The following is a 25,623-nucleotide window of genomic DNA, read 5'->3' as shown; positions in this document are numbered from 1 at the left end:
CATCTCTTCCAACTGACCCATATCAAATCATCCTCATTACTGTAACCAAATCACAACACGAAGAACTGTAAAACCTGAATTTTTAAGCAGACAGAAAGCTGCTTCTTTCAGATTCATTGCAATGTCAAATGTAACATAGTATTGTAGGAAGTCTTATCCCCACTGGAGATTCTGCCAGTAGCACTGCTCCGGACAGTTTAGTTCTTGGGCTCTTTGGTGCACTCAAGCTTCTCCTCGACAAGGTGGGGACCTTTGGAGAAAGTCGTTAAGTGAAAGTTAATGTTCTTACTGATCATGACCCTGATAACACTTGACAGTCTAAGCTAAATGACCAAACTGACTTCCTTTTGTAGTACGTATAGAAACTGCCGATTCTGGTTTAAACTGAAGATAGACATTAAAAAACTGGAGTAACTCAGCAGGTCAGGTGATATCTCTGGAGACAAGGAATAGGTGACGTTTCGAGTCGAGACCCCTCTTCAGACTGAGAGTCAGGTGAATGGGAAACGAGAGATATAGACAGTGATGTAGAGGGTTATAGAACAAAAGAATGAAAGATATGCAAAAATGTACTTTTTGTGTGTCTATCTTCCATTTGTAGTCTCCAGTTTATGTGCAGGTTCACTCATCTACCTCTGCAGGTTGCTGTGTTTGCAGTTCATACAGACTGCACAGCCTTCCTTCAGTTTGAAGAAATGCATTATGTTTTCTTATTCTCTGCATTTTAAAGTACCTGTTTTGTCAACTGAGTTATAAGATGTTGTCTCTGTCCCAGTTATTATTAGTTCTGAGGTAAAAGATTGCAGATTCAAGATTAATTTAAGCACTGCATGCGCAATATAAATACAGGAGTGAAATGGAAATTGTTGTTTTATGAAAAGGATATAATAGAGAAATGGAGGATATTTAAAGGTGAAATTTTGAGAGTACAGAGTCTTTATGTCCCTGTTCGGTGGAAAGGAAAGAATAATAATTTGAAAGAGCCGTGGTTTTCCAGGGAAATTGGACACTTGGTTCGGAAAAAGAGGGAGATATACAATAAATATAAGCGGCAGGGAGTAAATGAGGTTTTTGAGGAATATAAAGAATGTAAAAGGAATCTTAAAAAGGAAATTAGAAAAGCGAAAAAAAGATATGAGGCTGCTTTGGCAAGTAATGTAAAAGTAAACCCCAAGGGGTTCTACAGATATGTCAATAGCAAAAGGATAGTGAGGGATAAAATTGGTCCATTAGAGAGTCAGAGTGGACAGCTATGTGCTGAGCCGGAAGAAATGGGGGAGATATTAAACAATTTCTTTTCTTCGGTATTTACCGAGGAGAAGGATATTGAATTATGTGAGGTAAGCGAAACAAGTAGAGTAGTGATGGAAATTAGGAGGATTAAAGAAGAGGAGGTACGGACACTTTTGAAGAATATAAAAGTGGATAAGTCTCCAGGTCCTGATAGGATATTCCCTAGGACATTGAGGGAAGTTAGTGCAGAAATAGCAGGGGCTATGACGGAAATATTTCAAACGTCATTAGAAACAGGGATGGTGCCGGAAGATTGGCGCATTGCGCATGTTGTGCCTTTGTTTAAAAAAGGTTCTAAAAGTAAACCTAGCAATTATAGACCTATTAGTTTGACGTCTGTGGTGGGAAAATTAATGGAAAAGATACTTAGGGACAATATATATAATTATTTGGATAATCAAGGCCTGATTAGAAACAGTCAACATGGATTTGTGCCTGGAAGGTCATGTTTGACTAATCTTCTTGAATTTTTTGAAGAGGTTACCAGGGAAATTGATAAGGGCAAGGCTGTGGATGTTGTCTATATGGACTTCAGTAAGGCATTTGACAAGGTTCCACATGGAAGGTTGATTAAGAAGGTTAAATCGTTGGGTATTAATAGTGAGGTTGCAAGATGGATTCAACAATGGCTGAATGGGAGATACCAGAGGGTAATGGTTGACAATTGTATGTCAGATTGGAGGCCAGTGTCTAGTGGAGTGCCCCAAGGATCTGTGTTGGGTCCACTGTTGTTTGTCATTTACATTAATGATCTGGATGATGGTGTGGCAAATTGGATTAGTAAATATGCAGATGATACTAAGATAGGTGGAGTAGTTGATAGTGAGGTAGATTTTCAAAGTCTACAGAGAGACTTGGGCCTTTTGGAAGGGTGGGCTGAAAGATGGCAGATGGAGTTTAATGCTGATAAGTGTGAGGTGCTGCATTTTGGTAGGACAAATCAAAATAGGACGTACAGGGTAAATGGTAGGGAATTGAGGAATGCAGTGGAACAGAGGGATCTGGGAATAACTGTGCATTGTTCCCTGAAGGTGGAATCTCATGTGGATAGGGTGGTGAAGAAGGCGTTTGGTATGCTTGCCTTTATAAATCAGAGCATCGAGTATAGAAGTTGGGATGTAATGTTGAAATTGTACAGGGCATTGGTGAGGCCGAATCTGGAGTATGGTGTGCAGTTCTGGTCGCCAAATTATAGGAAGGATGTCGACAAAATGGAGAGGGTGCAGAGGAGATTTACTAGAATGTTGCCTGGGTTTCAGCACTTGGGCTACAGAGAGAGGTTGAATAGGTTGGGTCTTTATTCTTTGGAGCGTAGAAGGTTGAGGGGGGACTTGATAGAGGTTTTTAAAATTTTGAGAGGGACGGACAGAGTTGACGTGGGTAGGCTTTTCCCTTTGAGAGTGGGGAAGATTCCAACAAGGGGACATAGCTTCAGAATTGAGGGACAAAGGTTTAGGGGTAACATGAGGGGGAACTTCTTTACTCAGAGGGTTGTGGCTGTATGGAATGGGCTTCCGGTGGAAGTGGTGGAGGCTGGCTCGATTTTATTATTTAAGAGTAAATTGGATAGGTATATGGATAGGAGGGGATTGGAGGGTTATGGTCTGAGTGCAGGTAGATGAGACTAGGTCAGGGAGAATGGTCGGCGTGGACTGGTAGGGCCGGACAGGCCTGTTTCCATGCTGTAGTTGTTATATGTTATATATGTTATATGTTAATTGATGTATTTTTTTAACATTGGTTTTTAAAATTTCCAGGAGCATTTTACACTGAAATATTTTTGAAATGTAGTCAATTTTGCAATGCATTTTGGAGCTCCATTTATCTTTCACATCCTTCAGGCGAGGTTCTAAAATAAGACCATATGCTTTCCTGATGCAAAAGAAAATCACATTGCTCTTTTAAAACAAATTAGTGGAATCTCTCCTGGGTGCTGGCCAATATAAATCTCAATCAATGTTGTTATAGAAAATGCAGGGTATTTTTCTTTCAAAAGATTCTTTGGCATCATAGTGATACGTCACCAGTGCTGTATCCTCAGTGACAGATGTATTCCCATCTCTCTCCTAACATTGCTTCTACTTCCACATTTCTTGTAACAAATGGGAAGCAGGAGATACGGGAACTCTACGAGCATTTAATTTAACACCAGGGCCTCAAGGAGAGCAGGTTTTACTATTATAGGATGTGTATAGAGTGAGATTCCCTCTGTCTATTTAAGCTGCTGCTCCTCAGTTCCCCATCTCCTGCTGTGTGCAAGGTAACCATTCCTGGTGCAGATAGCAATCGATTGGGTGTTTTGTCCATGCAGACTGCCTGCCCCCATCATTGTAACATTTCTGTGCTTGGACAGGAATACTGGCTTGCTGGGGATCTTGCAGGACTAGTGGGCACCGCAGGAGCTGGTGCGCATCTTGGACCTGCTGACAGCATTTTAATTAGTGCTCATTGTTGTTACCTGAATGGTGGGGTAAGCTTGAGCGGGCAGGAAGCTTTTGTAGCCCTGATTTTTCTGTGTTTTTGTTGTCTACGTCATCAATCCCAAAGGTATCCATTCTATGTTCTCCCATGGCTACCGACTTCACTCTGAACCATCACGGACATAACGTAAGCAGGCAGCTGGCTGACCTGCATTTCCAAATGTATTTTCTCTATCCAATGCTTCCAACCCATTCACTTGTGACTTCTGGGATTAAATTTAGAATTTAATCTATTCAGAAAGTTATGATATTTGTTTCTTTATGCAATATGACCTAGATGTACTTTGCTTCAGCTTTGCCAGATTGTTTGTTCTTTTAATCTATTGTATAGTCTGAGCTTGCTATCTTTTTGATAAGTTGTACACCATGTCAGCAATTCTAAGTCATTTGTCCAAGGAACTTCCAGTTCCCTCACTGAGCCCAGGGCTCTGAGCACCCTTGCTAACTTTTTGCTACATTTTAAAAAGTATAAATATCCAAGTATGCTTCTAATCCTCTTCTTCCAGTCCCCTTTAATCATACCCTTTATTCTCCTGTTCAGCATTGAAATGCCATGAATTGGTGTAGTTTAGTGATACAGTGGGGAACCAGGCCCTTCGGCCCACTGAGTCCATGCCAGACATCAATTGCTCATTCACATCGTAGTCAAGATAGAACTCTGGTATCTAGCGATGTGAGGTAGCAGCTCTACCAGTGCACCACTGTGCTATACCAACAGAGGTCACGTGATATTGAAACGGCAATACATCCTGGCCTGCTAATGACAGTCATACCATGTCTATAAAACAAGAATGCCAGATACTTTAAAAAAACATATAAAATGTGAACTGCGGCTGCCACTGTCTCCCTGCTCTGTACAACCCTGGCTTCTGACGCCACTCCCGATTGACAAGGTGCACCAGTGAGCCGTTGCACCTGCTGCTGTTTTTTGCTTTCAGGCGGTGGCTTCTGCTTCTCGTTTATTAACGGGATATTAGAACTGAGATTATCACTGCAGAAAGAGACAGAGGCTGGAGCACTTTTCTTTGGAAATGGAAGGTCAGAGGCATTCCCCAATAGAGCTTTTTTGAAATGATAAAAGAGAAATTGACCCTACTTAAAGAGAAATTAGGAATTATAAATATAAAGACAGTAACCTTGAAACCAGCATGGAAATCAGGACGGTCCAAAGCTGACAGCTGAAAATCAGTGTAGATAAATCCGTGGTGTTAAATGGCTCACAAAAGAAAACAAAAATACCTCAGATGCTTGATCTAAAATGGGGCTATATTCTAGAAATACTCAGCAATTGTGGAGGAAAACAGTTAATGTTTCCATGACCTTTCATCAGAACGTTGGGTTTTCTTGTGTAGGAATGTTTTCCACCGTCCTTTGCTTTGATTTTGATGATTTAGGCACATGGAGTTCTACGGATTTTGACCTTGTACTTTGATAGCAGTGTAAATGCATAATAGAAGGGTCAACATTCCTCTTAATTGTAAGCTGGAACTTGTAAGCCCAGAAATCTGAGATGCAGAATAAACTTAGAGGTCTTTGATTTAATCATTAGAAAACTGTCCAGTGTTTTGGTGGGTACTATTCCCAGGTACAAAACAAACATAGTTGAGTGATGGATGGTAAAATCGCCCTCTTCTCAGTCAGATCAATAAAATATCTATTGGGTGTATAGCAGCAGTAGATAAGGTCTCTTATTAACAGTCAGGGTGGCGTGAAAGTGTGCTGCTAAATTACTCGGGCATGTTTGTATGTGTTTAAGGTAAATAAATAGCGTGTGTGCAGGGGCATGTCTGTATGCTGTGTGCTGAAGATGGGGATGTAGATTTTTTTTTTTGGATCTGCCTTCTGGGTATGACAGAATGTGTGCAATTGGCCATCAAAATAAAGTGTGCGGTTGGCCATCAAAACAATACTGTATTTCGTAATGCACAAAACAACAACTTGCATTTTGTGCAGCAAACTATCTTCGAGTGTTTAATTCTCAAACAAAATTTAACAATCAGATATTGAGGCAGGTTACAGAAATGTTGGTCAGAAGTTGGTTTTAACAATGTCTTAAGTGACGATATATGAGAAGCAAAAATGACCTACAGCCTGAGCAGACAAATGATGCAGTGATTAAAATGAGAATTTCAGAATCATGGAATGGTTACAGCATGAAAGGTAGCCTTTTGATCATCGAGTCCGTACTGCTCTATTAGAATAATACATGTAGTCCCGTTCTGGCCCTCTCACCATGGCCCTACATGTTGTTTTCATTCAGATTCTTATCCATCTCCCTTTGGATTTTGTGAAGGGGTAGGCCATTTAGAACTGAGATGAGGAAAAACTTTTTCAGTCAGAGAGTTGTGAATCTGTGGAATTCTCTGCCTCAGAAGGCAGTGGAGGCCAATTCTCTGAATGCATTCAAGAGAGAGCTAGATAGAGCTCTTAAGGATAGCGGAGTCAGGGGGTATGGGGAGAAGGCAGGAACGGGGTACTGATTGAGAATGATCAGCCATGATCACATTGAATGGCGGTGCTGGCTCGAAGGGCCGAATGGCCTCCTCCTGCACCTATTGTCTATTGAATCTGCCTCCACTATTATCTTAGTAGTGCATTCCAGATCCTCACCATTAGCGCATTAAAACCTCTCATTCTCTTCACATTCACCTTTATTCCATGTCCCTTTGTTCTAACTACTCTGCAAAGAGGAGCAATTTCTGTCGCACAGCTCTACGGATTGCAGGTACCTCCATCAGATCCTCTGTGACAAAGAGGACAAGGCAATCTTCTCCGGTTAATCCAATGAACAAAATCATTTTGGCAAATCTCTTTTGCACTTCTCGAAGACCTTTGCAGCTCTTCCCTATGGGATTCCGTCAAATATTTTCCTCCAATCTGAAAGACACTTTCACTTAATGTTTCCTGCTACTTTCTATCCATTCTGCCTCGACTCTTTTTTTCCCCACAGCTTTCAATTTTTTTGTCAAGCATATTTGGTGGCATCTTAGCAAATCCACTTTGTAAGACCATATGCATCTCATCAGCTGTTTTTCCTTCATCAAACCCCTCTGTTACTTTTTTAAAATTTTATAACTATGAAGATAGCTTGACCCTTTGCATCCATGCTAGCTTAATCAATCTAGTTTGTCAATGATTATCAGCTTTGTGTGGATTTTGAGGTCTTGATCTTCAATTTGAGGTACTTTTCTCAGATGGCCAGCAACTATGCCAGATTACTGATTGTGGTTGAATGCCTAACACATCATGCTGTGAACCACCTGGACCCCACCAGACCAACAAAAGGAAGGAAGGTATAAAGAAGGCAGAGAAAGGTGTATTGATCGGGCAGGTGCCATTCTCCCGGTTCCTTGTATTTCTGTTCTTTTGTTTGAAAGCTTGAATTGAAAGATACAGCTTGGAAACAGGCCCTTCGGCCCACCAAGTCCACGCCGATCATCAATCACCCGTTTACAGTATTTCTGTGTTATCCCACTTAACCAACAAACCTGCACGTCTTGTAGAAAGCCCAGGCGGTCACAGAGAGAATGTGCAAACTCCACACAGACAGCGCCTGAGGTCAGGATCGATACTGGGTCTTTGGCGCTGTGAGGCAGCAACTCTACCATCTGTCCACTGTTGCCCCTTCATCTTTCTTACATCTGTGGAGGCAACAGACAGGCGACATTTCAGATCGCAAAGCTTTTTCAAACTGATTGCAGTGGGGGGGGGGGGGGGAGGGGACCAAGTTGGAAAAGAGAGGTGCGGGTGGAACCTGCTGAATTCCTCCAGCACTTGGCTCAAGATTCCAGCATCTGCAGTTTCTTGTGTCTCTTAAATCTATTGCTTTCAGCGTGCCCAAATAATTTTCCAATTGTTTTGTTCTCTTTCGTAGGGCCAAGATGGGCATCGTGGAACCTGGGGGTGTTCATTTGCATTCGCTGTGCTGGCATTCACAGAAACCTTGGAGTCCACATCTCCAAGGTGAAGTCAGTAACTCTGGACCAATGGACACTGGAACAGATTCAGGTACTGTGTAAACAAAATGGTGGATGGATGAATAATGTATGTGAGTGGAGATGTGTTGATGTTTTGGGGCACCTTACGCTCTTAGTAAAAGTCAGGCTTCGGGCTATAATCTAGACTGGCACAAATTCAACATTGAAGGAGTGGTATTCAATTAAGACTGTTCTGTAAAATTCAGAAAAATTAGAATGTTCAGGGTCCTGAACCAGAATTTAATTCTGAGCCAACACCATCAAATCAAGTTGAATTTATTCTAATATGTACAAGGAGTGTGAAGTACAAATGCAATGAAATTCTTGCTTGTAGCTGCATCGTAGGAACGTAGTCCCTAGTGCAACCAAAGACAGTCCATGTGGTTAGTGGTGTGCAGTGTTCAAGGGCACTTGATGGATGATGGGAAGAAGCTGTTCTTGAACCAGGTGGTCACTGTTGTCTGACCCCAAACATTTCTAAACAATCTTCTTGGTGGCAGTAGTGAAATAAGAGCGTGGCCATGGTGGTATGGGCCTTTTTGAGGCAGCACCTCTTATAGATCCCTTCATTAGTGGGGAGGGTAGTACCTGTGATGGACTGGTGGTGCTTACCACCTTCTGTAATTTTCTTCCTTCAAAGCAGTTCATCTAGTTCCTGAGAGAGTGCACCTCCTGCATTGGCCTATATAAATCAGGTTTAAAATAATAAATGAGAACTGAAATCTGGCATGAATAGTCACATGAAGTAACCTCAGAGAAGCAGATTCTTGTGCATGTTTCGTTCTGAAATGCATGGCTTATTTGTGCAGACTGTAGGGCAGCAATAAAGAAGGAAACTGAGTTATCACTGACGGTTGAACATAGGGAATGTCACTTCCTCTTCTGTGCAGAGGAAGCATTTCCAACAGAGGCCCTCTGATTGCAGCCTGCCTTGCCATTCAGTGAATTGAGCCTTAGGTGCAGAGCACAATGCTCTAAAAATTATAGGTTTAAATTCAAATAAGCCTGCAGGATTCCTTATAAAACTTGTCAGCCAGCTTGTCTATGTATCCTTGAGTGCAGTGAGGTGTAAGGTAAAGCTGGTTAGCAGAATGTGTTGTTGATTTTGGGCAGGTTTGGGGAGCTGAGAGCAAAGTAAATGCAGCTCTAGGAATGGGTACTTACTCTTCTCTTCCTGCCCCTACCCTCTCATTCAGCTGGGATCAACACGGTGCTCATGCCTTCCCCTTCTGGGATTGGCATGCTGCTTCTTCACTCTGCCTCACAGCTCCTGTCATCCTGACCGCTAGTGTCTTCTGTGCAAAGCTTGCAGTGATCACATGCGTTTCCTCCCAATCCACAGAGCTGCTGCACTTTGGCAGGTCAGCAAACTGCTCCAATTGTCACAAGTATACGGACAAGCGGGAAGGTCGGGTGAATAGGTTATGGGGAAAATCTGTGGGAGTTTGGGATCACATTATGAGGCAGCATAGATCTGATGGGCCAAGAAACCAGCTATGCTGTAAGGAAATATTGGATTCGCTGGCAATGTTAAACTCCTCGTAGACTAATTGAAAGAGCTTACTCCAAGCACTGACTGATATTTGCCCTCCTGAGTACTTGTGTAATTGGAAAAGTTTGGAAAATATACAGTATATTTTTAAATTGTTGTAAAAATTATAGCAGGAGAAGGCCATTCACTCCCTCATGCCTTTGCTGCCATTCTGATTTCATTGTTGCTTTAGGTGCCTTAGTGTTAATGGTGGAGCTTTTGTGATGTCCCAATAACCTTCTGGTCTCTTGTGCTTTTATGGAATAGAGCATTCAGGAAATGGGAAACTCCAAAGCCAAGCTCCTGTATGAAGCCTACCTTCCCGAGGACTTCAAACGACCAAAAGCAGACCAGTATCCTTTTCAAGTTTCTCTAGGGATCGGGTGAGGCGATGGGGCTGTCATCTGCAGGAACAAATTCTCTGGCCGTGCTTATGCATTCAATATGTGAATATCACAAGGTTGCAGATCTATCAACTGTTTAATTGCTGTTTTATCAATAAATAGTGGAAAAGGTGTAGGCGGGAACTGCAGATGCTGGTTTAAACCAAAAATGGGCACATAATGGTGGAGTAACTTAGTGGGACAGGCAGCATCTCCGGAGAGAAGGAATGGGTGACTTTTTGGGTTGAGACCCCACTTCAGACTGAAAGTCACGGGAAAGGGAAACAAGAGATATAGACGGTGATGTTGAGAAATATAGAGCAAATGAGTGAAAGATTTGCAAAAAAGTAACGATGTAGGCCATTCATTGTTAGCGGTTTGCTAGGTGAGAACGAAAAGCTGGTGTGACTTGGGTTGGGGAGGGATGGAGAGAGGGAATGCACAGGTTCTCCATCTCCGCTTTCACCTTAAAGCTATGCCCTCTAGTTTTTGACATCTCCATCCTGGGGAAAAAAGCTTCTAGCTGCCTACCCTGTCCTTGCCACTCACAATGTTGTAATCTTCTATCAGGTCTCCCCTCATCCTCCGACACTCCAGAAAAAACAATCCCAGTTTGTCCAGCCTTTCCCTGTAGCTAGTACCCTCTAATCCAGCAGCATTTCATCTTCAGTTTCCTGATACACACATGTTCCAGACTATTGAGCAAAAAACAAAATACTACAAGAGCTCAGTGGGTCAGGCAGCATTTGTGGAGGGAAATGGACAGAAGACATTTTGGTTTTGGACGAGGCTATCACCGTGCACCTTCACTAACCCTATCCTCTCACCTTTCTTCCTGCTGAATACTAGCAAAAAGTGTTCATTCAGGATACCATAGATCACCTAGCTGCACACACCCACTTCCTGCCCCAGAGAGGACGCACTTTTTCCCTAGATGCTTTCTTGCTCCTGGCATATTTATAAAATGCTTTGGCATTCTCTATAATTCTGTTGACCAGGGCCATTCTGTGTCCCTTTTACTCTCCCTGACTGTTTTCTTATGCTGTCATCTAAATTTTCAAATAAACCTTAACTAGCAATAGCAATTTCCTGTACCTAACCCATGCTTCCTCTTTAAACTCATTAAACTCTAAACTTCCTTTATGAACCAACGTCCCCTAATCTTATCTATGCTTCTTGCCCTTAAAGGAATAGGCTGACTCTGAACTCTTACTATTATGTTTTTAATCCTAACACATTTAAATGCCTGCCGGAAGTTGTTTCTCTCTCTTGTAGCTGCTTCCAATCTACTTTTGCAAGGGACAAATTCACACTATTGAAGTCAGCCCTTCCCCCATGGAAACATAGAAAATAGGTGCAGGAGTAGGCCATTCGGCCCTTCGAGCCTGCACCGCCATTCAATATGATCATGGCTGATCATCCAACTCAGTATCCCGTACCTGCCTTCTCTACATACCCCCTGATCCCTTTAGCCACAAGGGCCACATCTAACTCCCTCTTAAATATAGCCAATGAACTGGCCTCAACTACCTTCTGTGGCAGAGAATTCCACAGATTTACCACTCTGTGTGAAAAAAAACTTTCTCATCTCGGTCCTAAAAGACTTCCCCCTTATCCTTAAACTGTGACCCCTTGTTCTGGACTTCCCCAACATCGGGAACAATCTTCCTGCATCTAGCCTGTCCAACTTGGCGGCACCGTAGCGCAGCGGTAGAGTTGCTGCTTTACAGCGAATGCAGCCCCGGAGACTCAGGTTCGATCCTGACTACGGGTGCTGTATTGTAAGGAGTTTGTACGTTCTCCCCGTGACCTGCGTGGGTTTTCTCCGAGATCTTCGGTTTCCTCCCACACTCCAAAGACGTACAGGTATGTAGGTTAATTGACTGGGTAAATGTAAAAATTGTCCCTAGTGTGTGTTGGATAGTGTTAGTGTGCAGGGATCGCTGGGCGGCACGGACTTGGTGGGCCGAAAAGGCCTGTTTCCGCGCTGTATCTGAAATATGAAAAAATATATATATATGAACCCCTTAAGAATTTTGTAAGTTTCTATAAGATCCCCCCTCAATCTTCTAAATTCCAGCGAGTACAAGCCAAGTCTATCCAGTCTTTCTTCATATGAAAGTCCTGCCATCCCAGGAATCAATCTGGTGAACCTTCTCTGTACTCTCTCTATGGCAAGAATGTCTCTCCTCAGATTAGGAGACCAAAACTGCACGCAATACTCCAGGTGTGGTCTCACTAATGCCCTGTACAACTGCAGCAGAACCTCCCTGCTCCTATACTCAAATCCCCTCGCTATGAATGCCAACATACCATTCGCTTTCTTCACTGCCTGCTGCACCTGCATGCCTACTTTCAATGACTGGTGTACCATGACACGCAGGTCTCGTTGCATCTCCCCTTCTCCTAATCGGCCACCATTCAGGTAATAGTCTGCTTTCCTGTTCTTGCCACCAAAGTGGATAACCTCACATTTATCCACATTATACTGCATCTGCCATGCATTTGCCCACTCACCTAACCAAGTCACGTTGCAGCCTCCTAGCATCCTCCTCACAGCCAACCCCAGCTTCTTGTCATCCGCAAACTTGGAGATGTTGCATTCAATTCCCTCGTCCAAATCATTAATATATATTGTAAATAGCTGGGGTCCCAGCACTGAGCCTTGCGGTACCCCACTAGTCACTGCCTGCCATTCTGAAAAGGACCCGTTTATTCCTACTCTTTGCTTCCTGTCTGCCAGCCAGTTCTCTATCCACATCAATACTGAACCCACAATACCGTGTGCTTTAAGTTTGCATACTAATCTCATATGTGGGACCTTGTCGAAAGCCTTCTGGAAGTCCAGATATAACACATCCACTGGTTCTCCCTTATCCACTCTACTAGTTACATCCTCAAAATTCTATAAGATTCGTCAGACATATAGTACAGTACAGAACTTTATTGTCATTCAGTACAAATACCAAACGAAATTACAGCAGTCACAAAACACAACAAAAAAAAGAAAAAAATACACAGGACACACGACCCCAAGACAAACATCCATCACAGTGAGTCCAAACACCCCCTCACTGTGATGGAAGGCAACAAAACTTCCACTCTCTTCCCCCCACGCCCACGGACAGGCAGCTCGACCCCTACCGAAGCGGCCGACACGCACAGCCCCCGCAAGGGGATGGAAGGCCCCGCGGCCGAGCCGCACCGGGCACTGAAACGTCCCGCGTCCGAGCTGCGCCGGCGATGTTAAGTCCAGCGGCCGAGCCGCGCCTGGCGATGGAAAGCCCCGCGGCCGCGCCGGGTGCTGAACCGTTCCGCGGCCGAGCCGCGCCGGGCGATGGAAGGCCCCGCGGCCGAGCCGCACCGAGCGCTGAGACGTCCTGCGGCCATACCGGGCAATGGAAGGCCCCGCGGCCGAGCCGCACCGGGCACTGTTAGGTCCCGCGGCCGAGCCGCGCCGGCGATGCTAAGTCCAGCGGCCGAGCCATGCCGGGCGATGGAAGGCCCCGCGGGCGATGGAAGGCCCCTCGGCCGAGCTGCGCCCCGGGGAAGAGACCTAATTAAAAAAAAGTTTCCCCCACCACCCCCCGCCCCACCCCACACATACACAGCCAGAAACAAAAACCATCCCAACACCGACACAAACAAAAAAAAAAAGGGAAAAATACAGACAGACTGCCAGAGAGCCGCAGCCGTTAGGCGCAGCCACACCTGATTTACCTTTCATAAATCCATGCTGCCTTTGTCCAATGATTTCACCACTTTCCAAATGTGCTGCTATCCCATCTTTAATAACTGACTAGCATTTTCCCCACTACTGATGTTAGACTAACTGGTCTGTAATTCCCTGTTTTCTCTCTCCCTCCCTTTTTGAAAAGTGGGGTTACATTAGCTACCCTCCAATCCTCAGGAACTACTCCAGAATCTAAAGAGTCTGTTCATTGTAAGAACTGAAATCTAGGCTCAACTATGACTTTCTATGACTACCTTAAAGTTTACCAAATTGTAAAGGGTTCCTCCACAGACATTTCTACCACTTGTCCATCCTCATTTCATATCATATCATATCATATATATACAGCCGGAAACAGGCCTTTTCGGCCCACCAAGTCCGTGCCGCCCAGCGATCCCCGTACATTAACACTATCCTACACCCACTAGGGACAATTTTTACATTTACCCAGCCAATTAACCTACATACCTGTACGTCTTTTAAGGTTGAGTACAGCCCAGTCCCACACCATGTGGTTTCTACTACATCGCATTTTGAGCCATGCTTTTACCTCTCATCCTGTTTATCTGTGGCAATTTGCATGTGGCTCAGATAATCAGAGATTACTACCCTTGTGGTTGTGTTTTTTTAAATTTGTCCCAAGCTGCTGCTCATCTTGCAGCAGAATCTCCTTCCTTGTCCTATCTACCTGGACCACAGCAACGGGATCCTTTCCCCCTCACTGCTAGTTCTGCTCCTGTCCAGAGGAAATGTCCTTAACCTAATCCCTAGGCAGGCAACATACCCTTTGTCTTTGCTCTAGACAATAGTGTCTGTACTACTATGCTGTCCCCTATGACTACTATAGAATCTTCACGGCTTCCGTAGCATGTATATTATTTTTCTTTAGGTGAGAATACCAAAACTGTACACAGCATTCTATATGTGGTCTCACCAAGGCCTTATGTAATTACAATAAAGCTTTCTTTCTGAGACTAGAATCCTCTCCCAATAAATACCAACATACCATTTATCCTCTTTATTGCGTGCTACACCAGTCAGTTGGCTACCAGTCACTTATGTATAAAATCACTTTGGTCCCGTTGGATATATATTAGCATCGCCCAGCTAAATCACCAGTTAAAAAATTACATTGCTTTTCCATTTTGTGCACCAAAATGGATATCTTCACCTTTACAACATTTCATTGTGTCACTTCTGTTCTTGCCCACTTGTTCAGGTTGTCTCAGCAAGCATCTTGACATTTTCCTGCCTTCTTACAATCCCTTGTCTTATGACGCAGTGTCTTGACAAGGGCGTTTGAAATCCAGCTTGTCTTTTTAATTTTTCTCTTAACTTGTAACTCAGAGCTGTGGAGACCTTCATCAGAGACAAATATGAAAAGAAGAAGTATTTCAATAAAAGTATTGATGTCACTACATTCAGGGTGAGTCCCACCAGCAATGGCAATGGAAATTCTGAAATTCTTCAGACCATTGTATGTGAATGAACTGTTTCTGTATTACTTAGATCCATAGATAGACCTGAGAATGGCTTTGATAACTTGATTTCTTTTCATTAGTCTCCATTAGATTTGGGATAGGGGCAAGAGTTTAAAATACTGGAAGATTGCTGTTTATTTTGTCACTTTCAGTGCTGTAAAAGATTATGATCAATGGATTGTGTAGGAAAGAACTGCAGATGCTGGTGGACACAAAATGCTGGAGTAACTCAGCGGGACAGGCAGCAGGCAGCAGCTCTGGAGAGAAGGAATGTGTGACATTTCGGGTCGTGACACTTCTTCAGACTGATGTCAGGCGAATAGGCGGGACTGAGATAGAATGTGGTTGGAGACAGTAAGACTGGTGGGAGAACAGGGAAGGGGGAGGGGATGGAGAGAGAGAGGGAAAGCAAGGGCTACTTGAAATTAGAGAAGTTGATGTTCATACCGCTGGGGTGTAAGCTACCCAAGTGAAAAATGAGGTGCTGTTCCTCCAATTTGTGCTGACTGATAATGGAGGAGGCCCAGGACAGAAAGGTCAATTTGGGAATGGGAGGGGGAGTTGAAGTGCTGAGCAACTGGGAGATCAGGTAGGTTAAGGCGGATTGAGCGGAGGTGTTCAGCGAAACAATTGCAGAGCCTGCACTTGGTCTCGCCGATGTACTGAAGTTGACACCTGGAACAGTGGATACAGTAGATGAGGTTGGAGGAGGTGCAAGTGAACCTCTGCACCACCTGAAAAGACTGTCGGGGTCCTTGGATGGAGTCGAAAGGGGAGGTAAAGGGACAGGTGTTGCATCTCCTGCGGTTGCAGGGGAAAGTACCTGGGGAGGGGGTGGTTTGGGTGGGAAGGGACAAGTTGACCAGCGGAGGGAACGGTCTCTGCGGAAAGGGGTGTCGATGGGAAGATGTGGCCAGTAGTGGGATCTTGTTAGAATTAGCGGATGTGTTGGAGGATTATATGTTGTATGCGACGGCTGATGGGGTGGAAGGTGCAAGGGGGACTCTGTCCTTGGTGCAAATAGGGGGAGGAGGAGCAAGAGCGGAGCTGCAGGATATCGAGGAGACCCGAGTGAGAGCCTCATCTATAATGGAATAGGGGAGCCCCCATTTCCTAAAGAATGAGGACATCTCCGATGATCTAGTATGGAAAACCTCATCATGGGCGCAGATGCAGCGTAGATGGAGGAATTGGGAGCAGGGGATAGGGTCTTTACAGGAAGCAGGGTGGGAAGAAGTGTAGTCTAGATAGCTATGGGAGTTAGTAGGTTTGTAGTAGATGTTGGTCAATAGTCTCTCCTGTGATGGAGAAGGTGAAGGGCGGCACGGTAGCGCAGCGGTAGAGTTGCTGCTTTACAGCGAATGCAGCGCCGGAGACTCAGGTTCGATCCTGACTACGGGTGCTGCACTGTAAGGAGTTTGTACGTTCTCCCCGTGACCTGCGTGGGTTTTCTCCGAGATCTTCGGTTTCCTCCCACACTCCAAAGACGTACAGGTATGTAGGTTAATTGGCTGGGTAAATGTAAAAATTGTCCCTAGTGGGTGTAGGATAGTGTTAATGTATGGGGATCGCTGGGCGGCACGGACTTGGTGGGCCGAAAAGGCCTGTTTCCGGCTGTATATATATGATATGATATGATATCCAGAAACGGTAGGAAGATGTCGGAGATGGTCCAAGTGAATTTGAGTGTAGGATGGAAATTAGTTGTGAAGTTGATGAAGTCAATAAGTTCTGCATGGGTGTAGGAGGCAGCACCGATGCAGTCGTCAATGTAACGGGGGTAGGGCCAGTGTATGCCTGGAATAGTGATTGTTCGACGTACCCTGCAAAGAGGCAGGCATAGCTAGGGCCCATGCGGGTGCCCATAGCTACGCCTTGGATTTGGAGGAAGTGGGAGGAGTCGAAGGAGACGTTTTTGAGGGTAAGAACCAGCTCTGTAGACGGAGGAGCATATTGGTAGACGGAAATTGTCTGGTTCTGTGGTCGAGGAAGAAATGGAGGGCTTTAAGATCTTCCTGGTGGGGGATGGAGATGTAGAGTGACTGGACATCCATGGTAAAGATGAGGGAGTGGGGGCCTGGAAAACAGAAGTCGTTGAAGAAAGAGCGTGTGAGGTGTCTTGAACATAGGTAGGGAGACGTTGGACCAGGGGGGATAGGATGGAGTTGAGGTATGTGGAAATTTATTCGATGGGACATGAGCAAGCAGCAACATTGGGTCTGCCGGGACTTCTGTTTGTGGAATTTGGGAAGGAGATAAAATCGGGCCGAGCGCGGCTGGGGAACAATAAGGTTGGAGGCTTTGGAGGGCAGGGAGCCGGAAGCAATAACATCAGAAATGGTGTGTGATATTAAGGTCTGGTGCTCGTCTGTGGGGTCATGGTCCAAGGATAAGTAGGATGAGGTGTCTTCAGTTGTCACCTGGCCTCAGTCCAGTAGAATTCAGTGCGCCAGACTACCATGGTGCCTCCCTTGTCGGTGGGTTTGATTATCAAGTCGGGGTTGCTGCAGAGTGAGCGGAGGACTGTACGTTCGGGGGGGGGGGGGGGGGGGGGAGTTAAAGTAAGTCAGGGGAGTGGAAAAGTTTAGGCGGTTGATGTCCCGTCGGCAGTTGGGAATGAAAAGGTCTAAAGGGGATGGAGGGCCATCTGGGGGAATCCAAGAGGAGGGGTCCAGTGGAGACGGGAGAAGGGGTCATCGCTGGGTGGTGAGGACTCCTTCCCATAGGAAAGGGCACTCTGCAGCAGAGCTCTACGTCGTGGCGGACCCGGAACCTTGTTGAGGTGGGGGGCAGAGGGGAACAAAGGTGAGGCCTCTGCTGAGGACAGGCCGACCGTTCCGTATCAGAAAGGGGGAGGTCAGAGGGGATGGTGAACACACGGCAAGGGTGGGGGTTGGGGTCAGTGGAAGGCAGGTGAGTAGATGGAGGCCGAGGGTGATGTCTTGTTGTCTTCCTCGTTCTTGTAAAGTAGGTCGTGAACAATGCTATAAAAAATGAATGAATGATTCAGACTTCATGATCTGAATTTGCAATTACTTTAATTTTGAAGTTTTCTTTAATAGTGCACACCAATGTTACTTTAAAAAATCTGTTCTAGAAAAAGCAGATATGTCGAATTTCACTTCAGATTGGAGGAAGGGGGTGAAGGTTGTTCGAGGAATGTGCTGTGTTTTCTGTAATGTTGGCAGAAAAATAAAAGCACTTTCCTTACCAACTTAGGGGAAAAAAATATTTTTATACAGATTGTTTACGATATGGGTTGTCAGGTATTCAAAAGGGAAATGGAAGATCTAAAGGAAATAATTAGCAGCGTAGTGGGACTGAGCAACATGGACCCCAACTGACCAAACGAGCCCTTGGTGCTACAATCATTCTATGGATCCGTAAATAAATTCATTGTTCTTGACTGTCAAGAACAACTAAATCTTTGTAAATGCTTTTGCAGATGATCAGCAGCAAGGTCTCTTGTATCTAATCAAGTTTTATGTTGTCTTCCAGTCTTAAGCTTAACAGCTTTTTGCCCTTCCAGAAAGAAAATAAATGGAAAAAGGAAATTGAGGCAAAGGAAAGCAAACCTGCATCTGTTCTTTTTGAAAAGGTTAAAGTGGTGAGTCTGTGGTTTGTTCATAACTTCTAGGAGCAGAATTAGGCTATTCGGCCCATCAAGTCTACTATCATGACTAAACTATCCTTATCAACCCCATTTTTCTGCCTTCGCCCCATAACCCCTGACTCCTTACTAATCAAGAATCTGTCAATCTCCGCCTTAAAAATATCCATTGACTTGGTCTGCCACAGCTGTCTGTGGCAATGATTCCACAGATTCACCAACCTTTGATTAAAGTCTGTTTATCTGTTGCTTTATTTCAATCCAGTGAAAATAAGTACATGAGGCTGGTTGAAATACAATTATATTTTACCATTTGGTAAAAGATGAATGCCTTCACTGTCCTAAACAAGAGACCTGGTGCATGGCAGTGCTGTAGCCCAGAGGTGCTACATCTGTGGAATAGTAATCATATTTGATAGAGAGATACAGCGTGAAAAACAGGCCCTTTGATTCACAGAGTCCACACTGACCTTCAACCACCCATTTACACGACACAAATCTAATTCAAATTTTATTCTCTCCATATTGTTATCAACTCTTCCAGATTTTACCACTCAACTACTCGAGGGGAAATTTACAGACCAATTACTTTGAATAAGTACTTTGAATAAGTAACATATCATCTATCTATCTATCTATCTATCTATCTATCTATCTATCTATCTATCTATCTATCTATCTATCTATCTATCTATCTATCTATCTATCTATCTATCTATCTATCTATCTATCTATCTATCTATCTATCTATCTATCTTATCTATCTATCTATCTATCTATCTATCTATCCATCTATCCATCTATCCATCTATCCATCTATCAATCTATCCATCTATCCATCTATCCATCTATCCATCTATCATCTATCCATCTATCCATCTATCCATCTATCCATCTATCCATCTATCCATCTATCCATCTATCCAATCTATCCATCTATCCATCTATGCCATCTATCCATCTATCCATACTATCTATCTATCTATCTATCTATCTATCTATCTATCTATCTATCTATCTATATACTACTAAAACTCAGATCTTGTATGTATATATATTTCACTGATGTCGGCTGAATACGGCAAAACGGTGAAATGTAGCGACACGGTTTTTGTACCGCCTTAATCACCATGCGGTTTGCTGCTGGAAAATGATGTTTTTGTTTAATTCGGTCGCATGTTTTTTAAGTTACAGAGGTTTAAAAGCGCTGCCCCCCCATATTTATCGAAGTTTTGACAGAAGGGGGGCGCTGCGGTGCGCCTGCGGTCAGTACGCATGCGCGGAATCTCCTCACTCTGTGCTCAGCACGCATGCGCGGCATCTCCTCACTCGCACCAAAACAATGGACGCCGTTAGCGGCGCCAGCCCGCGTTCACCGGCTCACCTCTCCTCTCTCCCCTTGCTTCTCTCCTCTCTCCCACACCCCGGAGAACATCCTCCCCGCTATCCCCCCCTCCCCCGGGCCTTTGAATGATGCGATCTCCCGCACCCCCCCCCCCCCCCCCCCACCGCCCCCCGGACCTTTCACTGAAAGCCGTTTCTTCAATTGCCTTCAGCGTGTGACGTCAAAAAACTCGCACAAACCCCCTCCTACTGATTTATTGAAGGCTTTTCAGCGTGGCACCTCTCCTCTCTCCCCTTGCTTCTCTCCTCTCTCCCAAAATGATGCTAAGAGTATGTCTGGGGGAGAGAAAATGGGGGGGGACTGAGAATGGGGACCGGGGAGTGGGACTCCCCCCAAGGGGAGAGTGTGGGGAGAGTAAGAGTGGGGCTGGGGGAGGAGAAAATGGGGGGTGTGGGGGACGGGCCCAACGGGCCCGCTTTGAACGGGCACACTTGTTCTAGTATACTACTAAAACTCAGATCTTGTATGGTAATATATATGTATGTATATTTGATTTCGCTGATTTCTCCAAAACGGTAAACCGTAGCGCCAAAATCTTTGCGCAGCCTTAATCACCAAGGGGACATCTGCTGGAAAATGATGTTTTTATTTAATTCGGTAGCATATGTTTTAAGTTAAAGAGGTTTTAAAGCGCTGCCCCCCCCCTTATTGAAGTTTCTATAGGGGGCGCTGCGGTGCGGATTTAGTCTTCAGCGTGTGATGTCACAATGGACAAGCAGCTGCTATTGGGTGTTTACTCTTTACAAATTTACATTTTTTTATTTTTAACCTTTTTTTTCAAGGTCTTCAGCTTGTGACGTCACAATGCTTGTGTGAGATGGGCTACATTGTTGCGAAAAGCAGCTGATTGTTTTTTAAAGTTATGTTTTTTATGCAAGTCACTTAACATACACAGATCAGCATGGGGCCCCTATGCTCGTGGGCCACCGGGGCAAGTGTTTCGAAAAAAGAAAGGGGAGGTCCCCCTTCCTCCCCACTCATTCACACCTCCATCCCCACTCCCTCCCCCCCTCCTCCCCAACTCCCTCCCCATCCCTCCCCACCTCCCTCACCTCTCGGGGACGGGCCCAACGGGGAAAGAGGGGTACTGGGAAAAGGGGAGGTCCCCTCCCTCCCCCCTTCCCCCCTCCCTCCACCTCCCCCCTTCCCCCTCCCCTCCCACCCCTTACCCCTCCCCTCCCCCCCTCCATCCCCCTCCCTTCCTCCCTCCCTCCCCCCTCCCTCCCGGTTACAATGGAAACCCTACGAGGACGGGCCCAACGGGAAAGAGGGGTACTGGAAAAGGGGAGGTCCCCCTCCCTCCCCCATCCACACCTCCCTCCTCCCTTCCCTCCCCCCCACTCCCCTCCCGGTTACAATGGAAACCCTACAAGGACGGGCCCAACGGGGAAAGAGGGGTACTGGGAAAAGGGGAGGTCCCCCTCCCTCCCCCTTCCCCCCTCCCCCTCCCTCCCCCCCTACCCCCCTCCCTCCCCCCCTTCCTCCCCCCTCCCCCCCTTCCAGTCCTCCCTCCTCACTGCCCCTTCCCTCCCTCCCCTCCTCCCGGTTACAATGGAAACCCTACGAGGATGGGCCCAACGGGGAAAGAGGGGTACTGGGAAAAGGGGGGGTCCCCCCTCCCCCCTACCCCTCACCCTCCCTCCTCCCTCCACACCTCCCTCCTCACTCCCTCCCTCTTCCCTCCCTCCCCTCCTCCCGGTTACAATGGAAACCCTACGAGGACGGGCCCAACGGGGAAAGAGGGGTACTGGGAAAAGGGGGGGGTTCCCCTCCCTCCCCCTTCTCCCTCCCCTCCCCCCTCCCCTCACCCTCCCCCCCCCACCCCCCTCTCTCCCCTCTCCCTCCCCCCTTCCCCCCCCTCCCCTCCCTCCCCCTCCCCTCCTCCCTCCACACCTCCCTCCCCCTTCCCTCCCTCCCCTCCCGGTTACAATGGAAACCCTACGAGGACGGGCCCAACGGGGAAAGAGGGGTACTGGGAAAAGGGGAGGTCCCCCCCTCCCTCCCCCCTACCCCCCTCCCTCCCCTCTCCCTCCCCCCCTCCCCTTCCCTCGCCCCCACCCTCCCCCTTCCCTCCCCCCCACTCCCCTCCCGGTTACAATGGAAACCCTACGAGGACGGGCCCAACATACTCAGATCTTGTATGTATATATATATTCCACTGATGTCGGCTGAATACGGCAATTCCGGCAAAACGGTGAACCGTAGCGCCACGATTTTTGTACCGCCTTAATCAGCATGCGGTTCGCTGCTGGAAAATGATATTTTTATTTAATTCGGACGCATATTTTTTAAGTTACAGAGGTTTAAAAGTGCTGCCCCCCCCTCATTTATCGAAGTTTTGACAGAAGGGGGGCGCTGCGGTGCGGCAGTGCTCAGTACGCATGCGCGGAATCTCCTCACTCTGTACTCAGCACGCATGCGCGCATCTCCTCACTCGCACCAAAACAATGGACGCCGTTAGCGGCGCCAGCCCGCGATCACCGGCTCACCTCTCCTCTCTCCCCTTGCTTCTCTCCTCTCTCCCACACCCGGGAGAACATCTCCCCGCTATCCCACCCCCCCCCCCCGGGCCTTTGAATGATGCCATCTCCCGAAGCCCCCCCCCGCCCCCCCACCGGACTTTTCACTGATCCGATCACCCGCACCCCCCCCCCCTCCGGGCCTTTAACTGATGCTAAGAGTGTGTCTGGGGAGAGAAGATGGGGGGGTGGCTGGGAATGGGGCAACAGGGGTAGTGCGGAGGGGAATTGTTGGTGGTGGAAAGAGGGGTACTGGGAAAAGGGAGGTCCATATCCCTCCCCTCTCCCCCATCCCTCCCTCCCCCCTCTCTCCCCCCCCCCCTCCCTCCCTCCACAAATACCACCCCATCTCTCATCACCCTCCCCCCCTCCCTCCACCCTCCATCCTCAACACATCCCTCCCTCCACCACTCCCTCCCCCTCGATCACTCCACACCTCCCTCCCCCAAACCTCCCTCTCCCTCCCTCCCCCCTTCACTCCCTCACCCCCTCCCGGATACAATGGAAACCCTAAGAGGACGGGCCAAAGGGGAGAGTGTGGGGAGAGTAAGAGTGGGGATGGGGGACAAGAGAATGGGGGAGTGGGGAATGGGCCCAACGGGCCCACTTTGTCTAGTATACTACTAAAACTCAGATCTTGTATATATTTTTTTTTTGGGTTTGACCTGAATTATTTGATATATTTATTTGTTCGTATCAGCGATTGCGGCAAATCGGTGAACAGTAGCGTGACGGTTTTCGCACCGCCTTAATCGCCAACCCTCCCAAACGACCGGCCGTGATATTTTCATTTGATTTAGTCGCATGTTTTTTAAGTTACAGAGGTTTTAAAGCGCTGCCCCCCCCCCTTTTCAGGGGGGCGCTGCGGTGCGGATTTAGTCTTCAGCTTGTGATGTCACAATGCCCCTGTGAGATGAGCTCGAGCTGCCCCCCCCCCTTCAGCGTGTGATGTCACAATGGACAAGCAGCTGCTATTGGGTGTCTACTCTTTACAAATTTACATTTTTTTATGAGAAGCACTTGGTCAAGTCAAGTCAATTATATTTGTATAGCACATTTAAAAACAACCCACGTTGACCAAAGTGCTGTACATCTGAATAGGTACTAAGGAAAAAAATGAGACATACAGTGGCACGCAAACAGTTCACAGCACCTCCTCAATGAGCCTCAAACGCTAGGGAGTAGAAATAGATTTTGAGCCTGGACTTAAAGGAGTGGATGGAGGGGGCAGTTCTGAATGGGAGAGGGATGCTGTTCCACAGTCTATGAGCTGCAACCGCAAAAGCTCGGTCACCCCTGAGCTCGGTCCCCCATCCACGAAGGGGGACTGGGGAGGGGGACAACAGGGGTCGTTGCGGAGGGGGCTTGGTGGTGGGAGAAAGAGGGGTACTGGGAAAAGGGAGGTCCCCCTTCCCCCCTCAACCCCTTCACCCCCCCTCCTTCCCACCTCCATCCCCACTCCCTCCCCCCTCCTCCCCAACTCCCTCCCTCACCCCTCCCCCCTAACTCCCCCCCTCCCTCCTTCCCTCCATCCCTCCCTCCCCCCTCCCTCCACCCTTCCATCCCTCTCCCCCTCCCCCCTCCTTCCACCCTCCCTCCCCCCTCCCGGTTACAATGGAAATCCTACGGGGACGGGCCCAACGGGGAAAGAGGGGTACTGGGAAAAGGGGAGGTCCCCTTCCCCCCTCCCCCCCACCCCTCTCCCCCCTTCCCCCCTCCACCCCCCTCCCCTCCTCCCTCCCTCCCCTTCCCTCCCTCCCCTCCTCCCGGTTACAATGGAAACCCTACGAGGACGGGCCCAACGGGGAAAGAGGGGTACTGGGAAAAGGGGAGGTCCCCCTCCCTCCCCCTTCCCACCTCCCCTCCCCCTACCCCTCCCCCTTCCCCCTTCCCCTCCCCCCTCCCTCCCCCTTCCCTCCTCCCCTCCTCCCGGTTACAATGGAAACCCTACGAGGACGGGCCCAACGGGGAAAGAGGGGTACTGGGAAAAGGGGAGGTCCCCCTCCCCTCCCCTCCCCTCCTCCCTCCACACCTCCCTCCTCCCTCCCTCCCCCTTCCCTCCCTCCCCTCCTCCCGGATACAATGGAAACCCTACGAGGACGGGCCCAACGGGGAAAGAGGGGTACTGGGAAAAGGGGAGGTCCCCCTCCCTCCCCCCTCCCTCCCCCCCTACCCACCTCCCTCCCCTCTCGCTCCCCCCTCCCCTCCCCCCTCCCTCACTCCCCCCTCCCTCCCCCACCCCCCTCCCTCCCCCTACCCCCCTCCCTCCCCTCTCCCTCCCCTCCATTCCCCCCTCCCCTCCTCCCTCCCTCCCTCCCTCCCCCTTCCCTCTCCCCCACTCCCATCCCGGTTACAATGGAAACCTTTCAGGGGGCGCTGCGGTGCGGATTTAGTCTTCAGCTTGTGATGTCACAATGCCCCTGTGAGATGAGCTCGAGCTGCCCCCCCTCCCCCCCCCTTCAGCGTGTGATGTCACAATGGACAAGCAGCTGCTATTGGGTGTCTACTCTTTACAAATTTACATATTTTTATTTTTAACCTTTTTTTTCAAGGTCTTCAGCTTGTGACGTCACAATGCTTGTGTGAGATGGGTGCTACATTCTTGCGAAAAGCAGCTGATTGTTTTTTAAAGTTGTGTCACTTAACATACACAGATCAGCATGGGGCCCCTATGCTCGTGGGCCACCGGGGCAAGTGTTTCGAAAAAAGAAAGGGGAGGTCCCCCTTCCCCCCTCAACCCCTTCCTCCCCACTCCTTCCCACCTCCATCCCCACTCCCTCCCCCCCTCCACCCCAACTCCTTCCACATCCCTCCCCACCTCCCTCACCTCTCGGGTACGGGCCCCAACGGGGAAAGAGGGGTACTGGGAAAAGGGAGGTCCCCTCCCTCCCCCCTCCCTCCACCTCACCCCCTTCCCCCCTCCCCTCCCACCCCTTCCCCCCTCCCCTCCCCCCTCCATCCCCCTCCCCTCCTCCCTCCCTTCCTCCCCGCCTCCCGGTTAAAATGGAAACCCTACGAGGACGGGCCCAACGGGAAAGAGGGGTACTGGGAAAACGGGTGGTCCCCCTCCCTCCCCTCTCCCTCCCCCCCTCCGTCCCCTCCCCCATCCACACCTCCCTCCTCCCTTCCCTCCCCCCCACTCCCCTCCCGGTTACAATGGAAACCCTACAAGGACGGGCCCAACGGGGAAAGAGGGGTACTGGGAAAAGGG

The 25,623-nt window shown here is 47.7% G+C and overlaps 1 protein-coding gene across 4 annotated transcripts in view; it reads left to right on the top strand.

The window, feature by feature from the left end:
- The window catches only part of smap2 (small ArfGAP2), a 47,972-nt gene that overhangs the window by 9,905 nt on the left and 12,444 nt on the right, over positions 1-25,623 (top strand). For 2 of the 4 annotated variants that reach the window (XM_078422840.1, XM_078422839.1), the window contains exons 2-5: positions 7,648-7,781; positions 9,549-9,634; positions 14,745-14,823; positions 18,408-18,485. In XM_078422840.1, the coding sequence (XP_078278966.1) occupies positions 7,648-7,781; positions 9,549-9,634; positions 14,745-14,823; positions 18,408-18,485 (377 nt within the window). The remainder of the gene's footprint in view (positions 1-7,647; positions 7,782-9,548; positions 9,635-14,744; positions 14,824-18,407; positions 18,486-25,623) is intronic. The other 2 variants (XM_078422842.1, XM_078422841.1) reach the window with 1 other exon arrangement.

Source organism: Rhinoraja longicauda, chromosome 27, assembly GCF_053455715.1.
Source record: "Rhinoraja longicauda isolate Sanriku21f chromosome 27, sRhiLon1.1, whole genome shotgun sequence".
Classification (NCBI taxonomy): Eukaryota; Metazoa; Chordata; class Chondrichthyes; order Rajiformes; family Arhynchobatidae; genus Rhinoraja; species Rhinoraja longicauda.
This window is presented reverse-complemented; position numbering and strand designations above follow the sequence as displayed.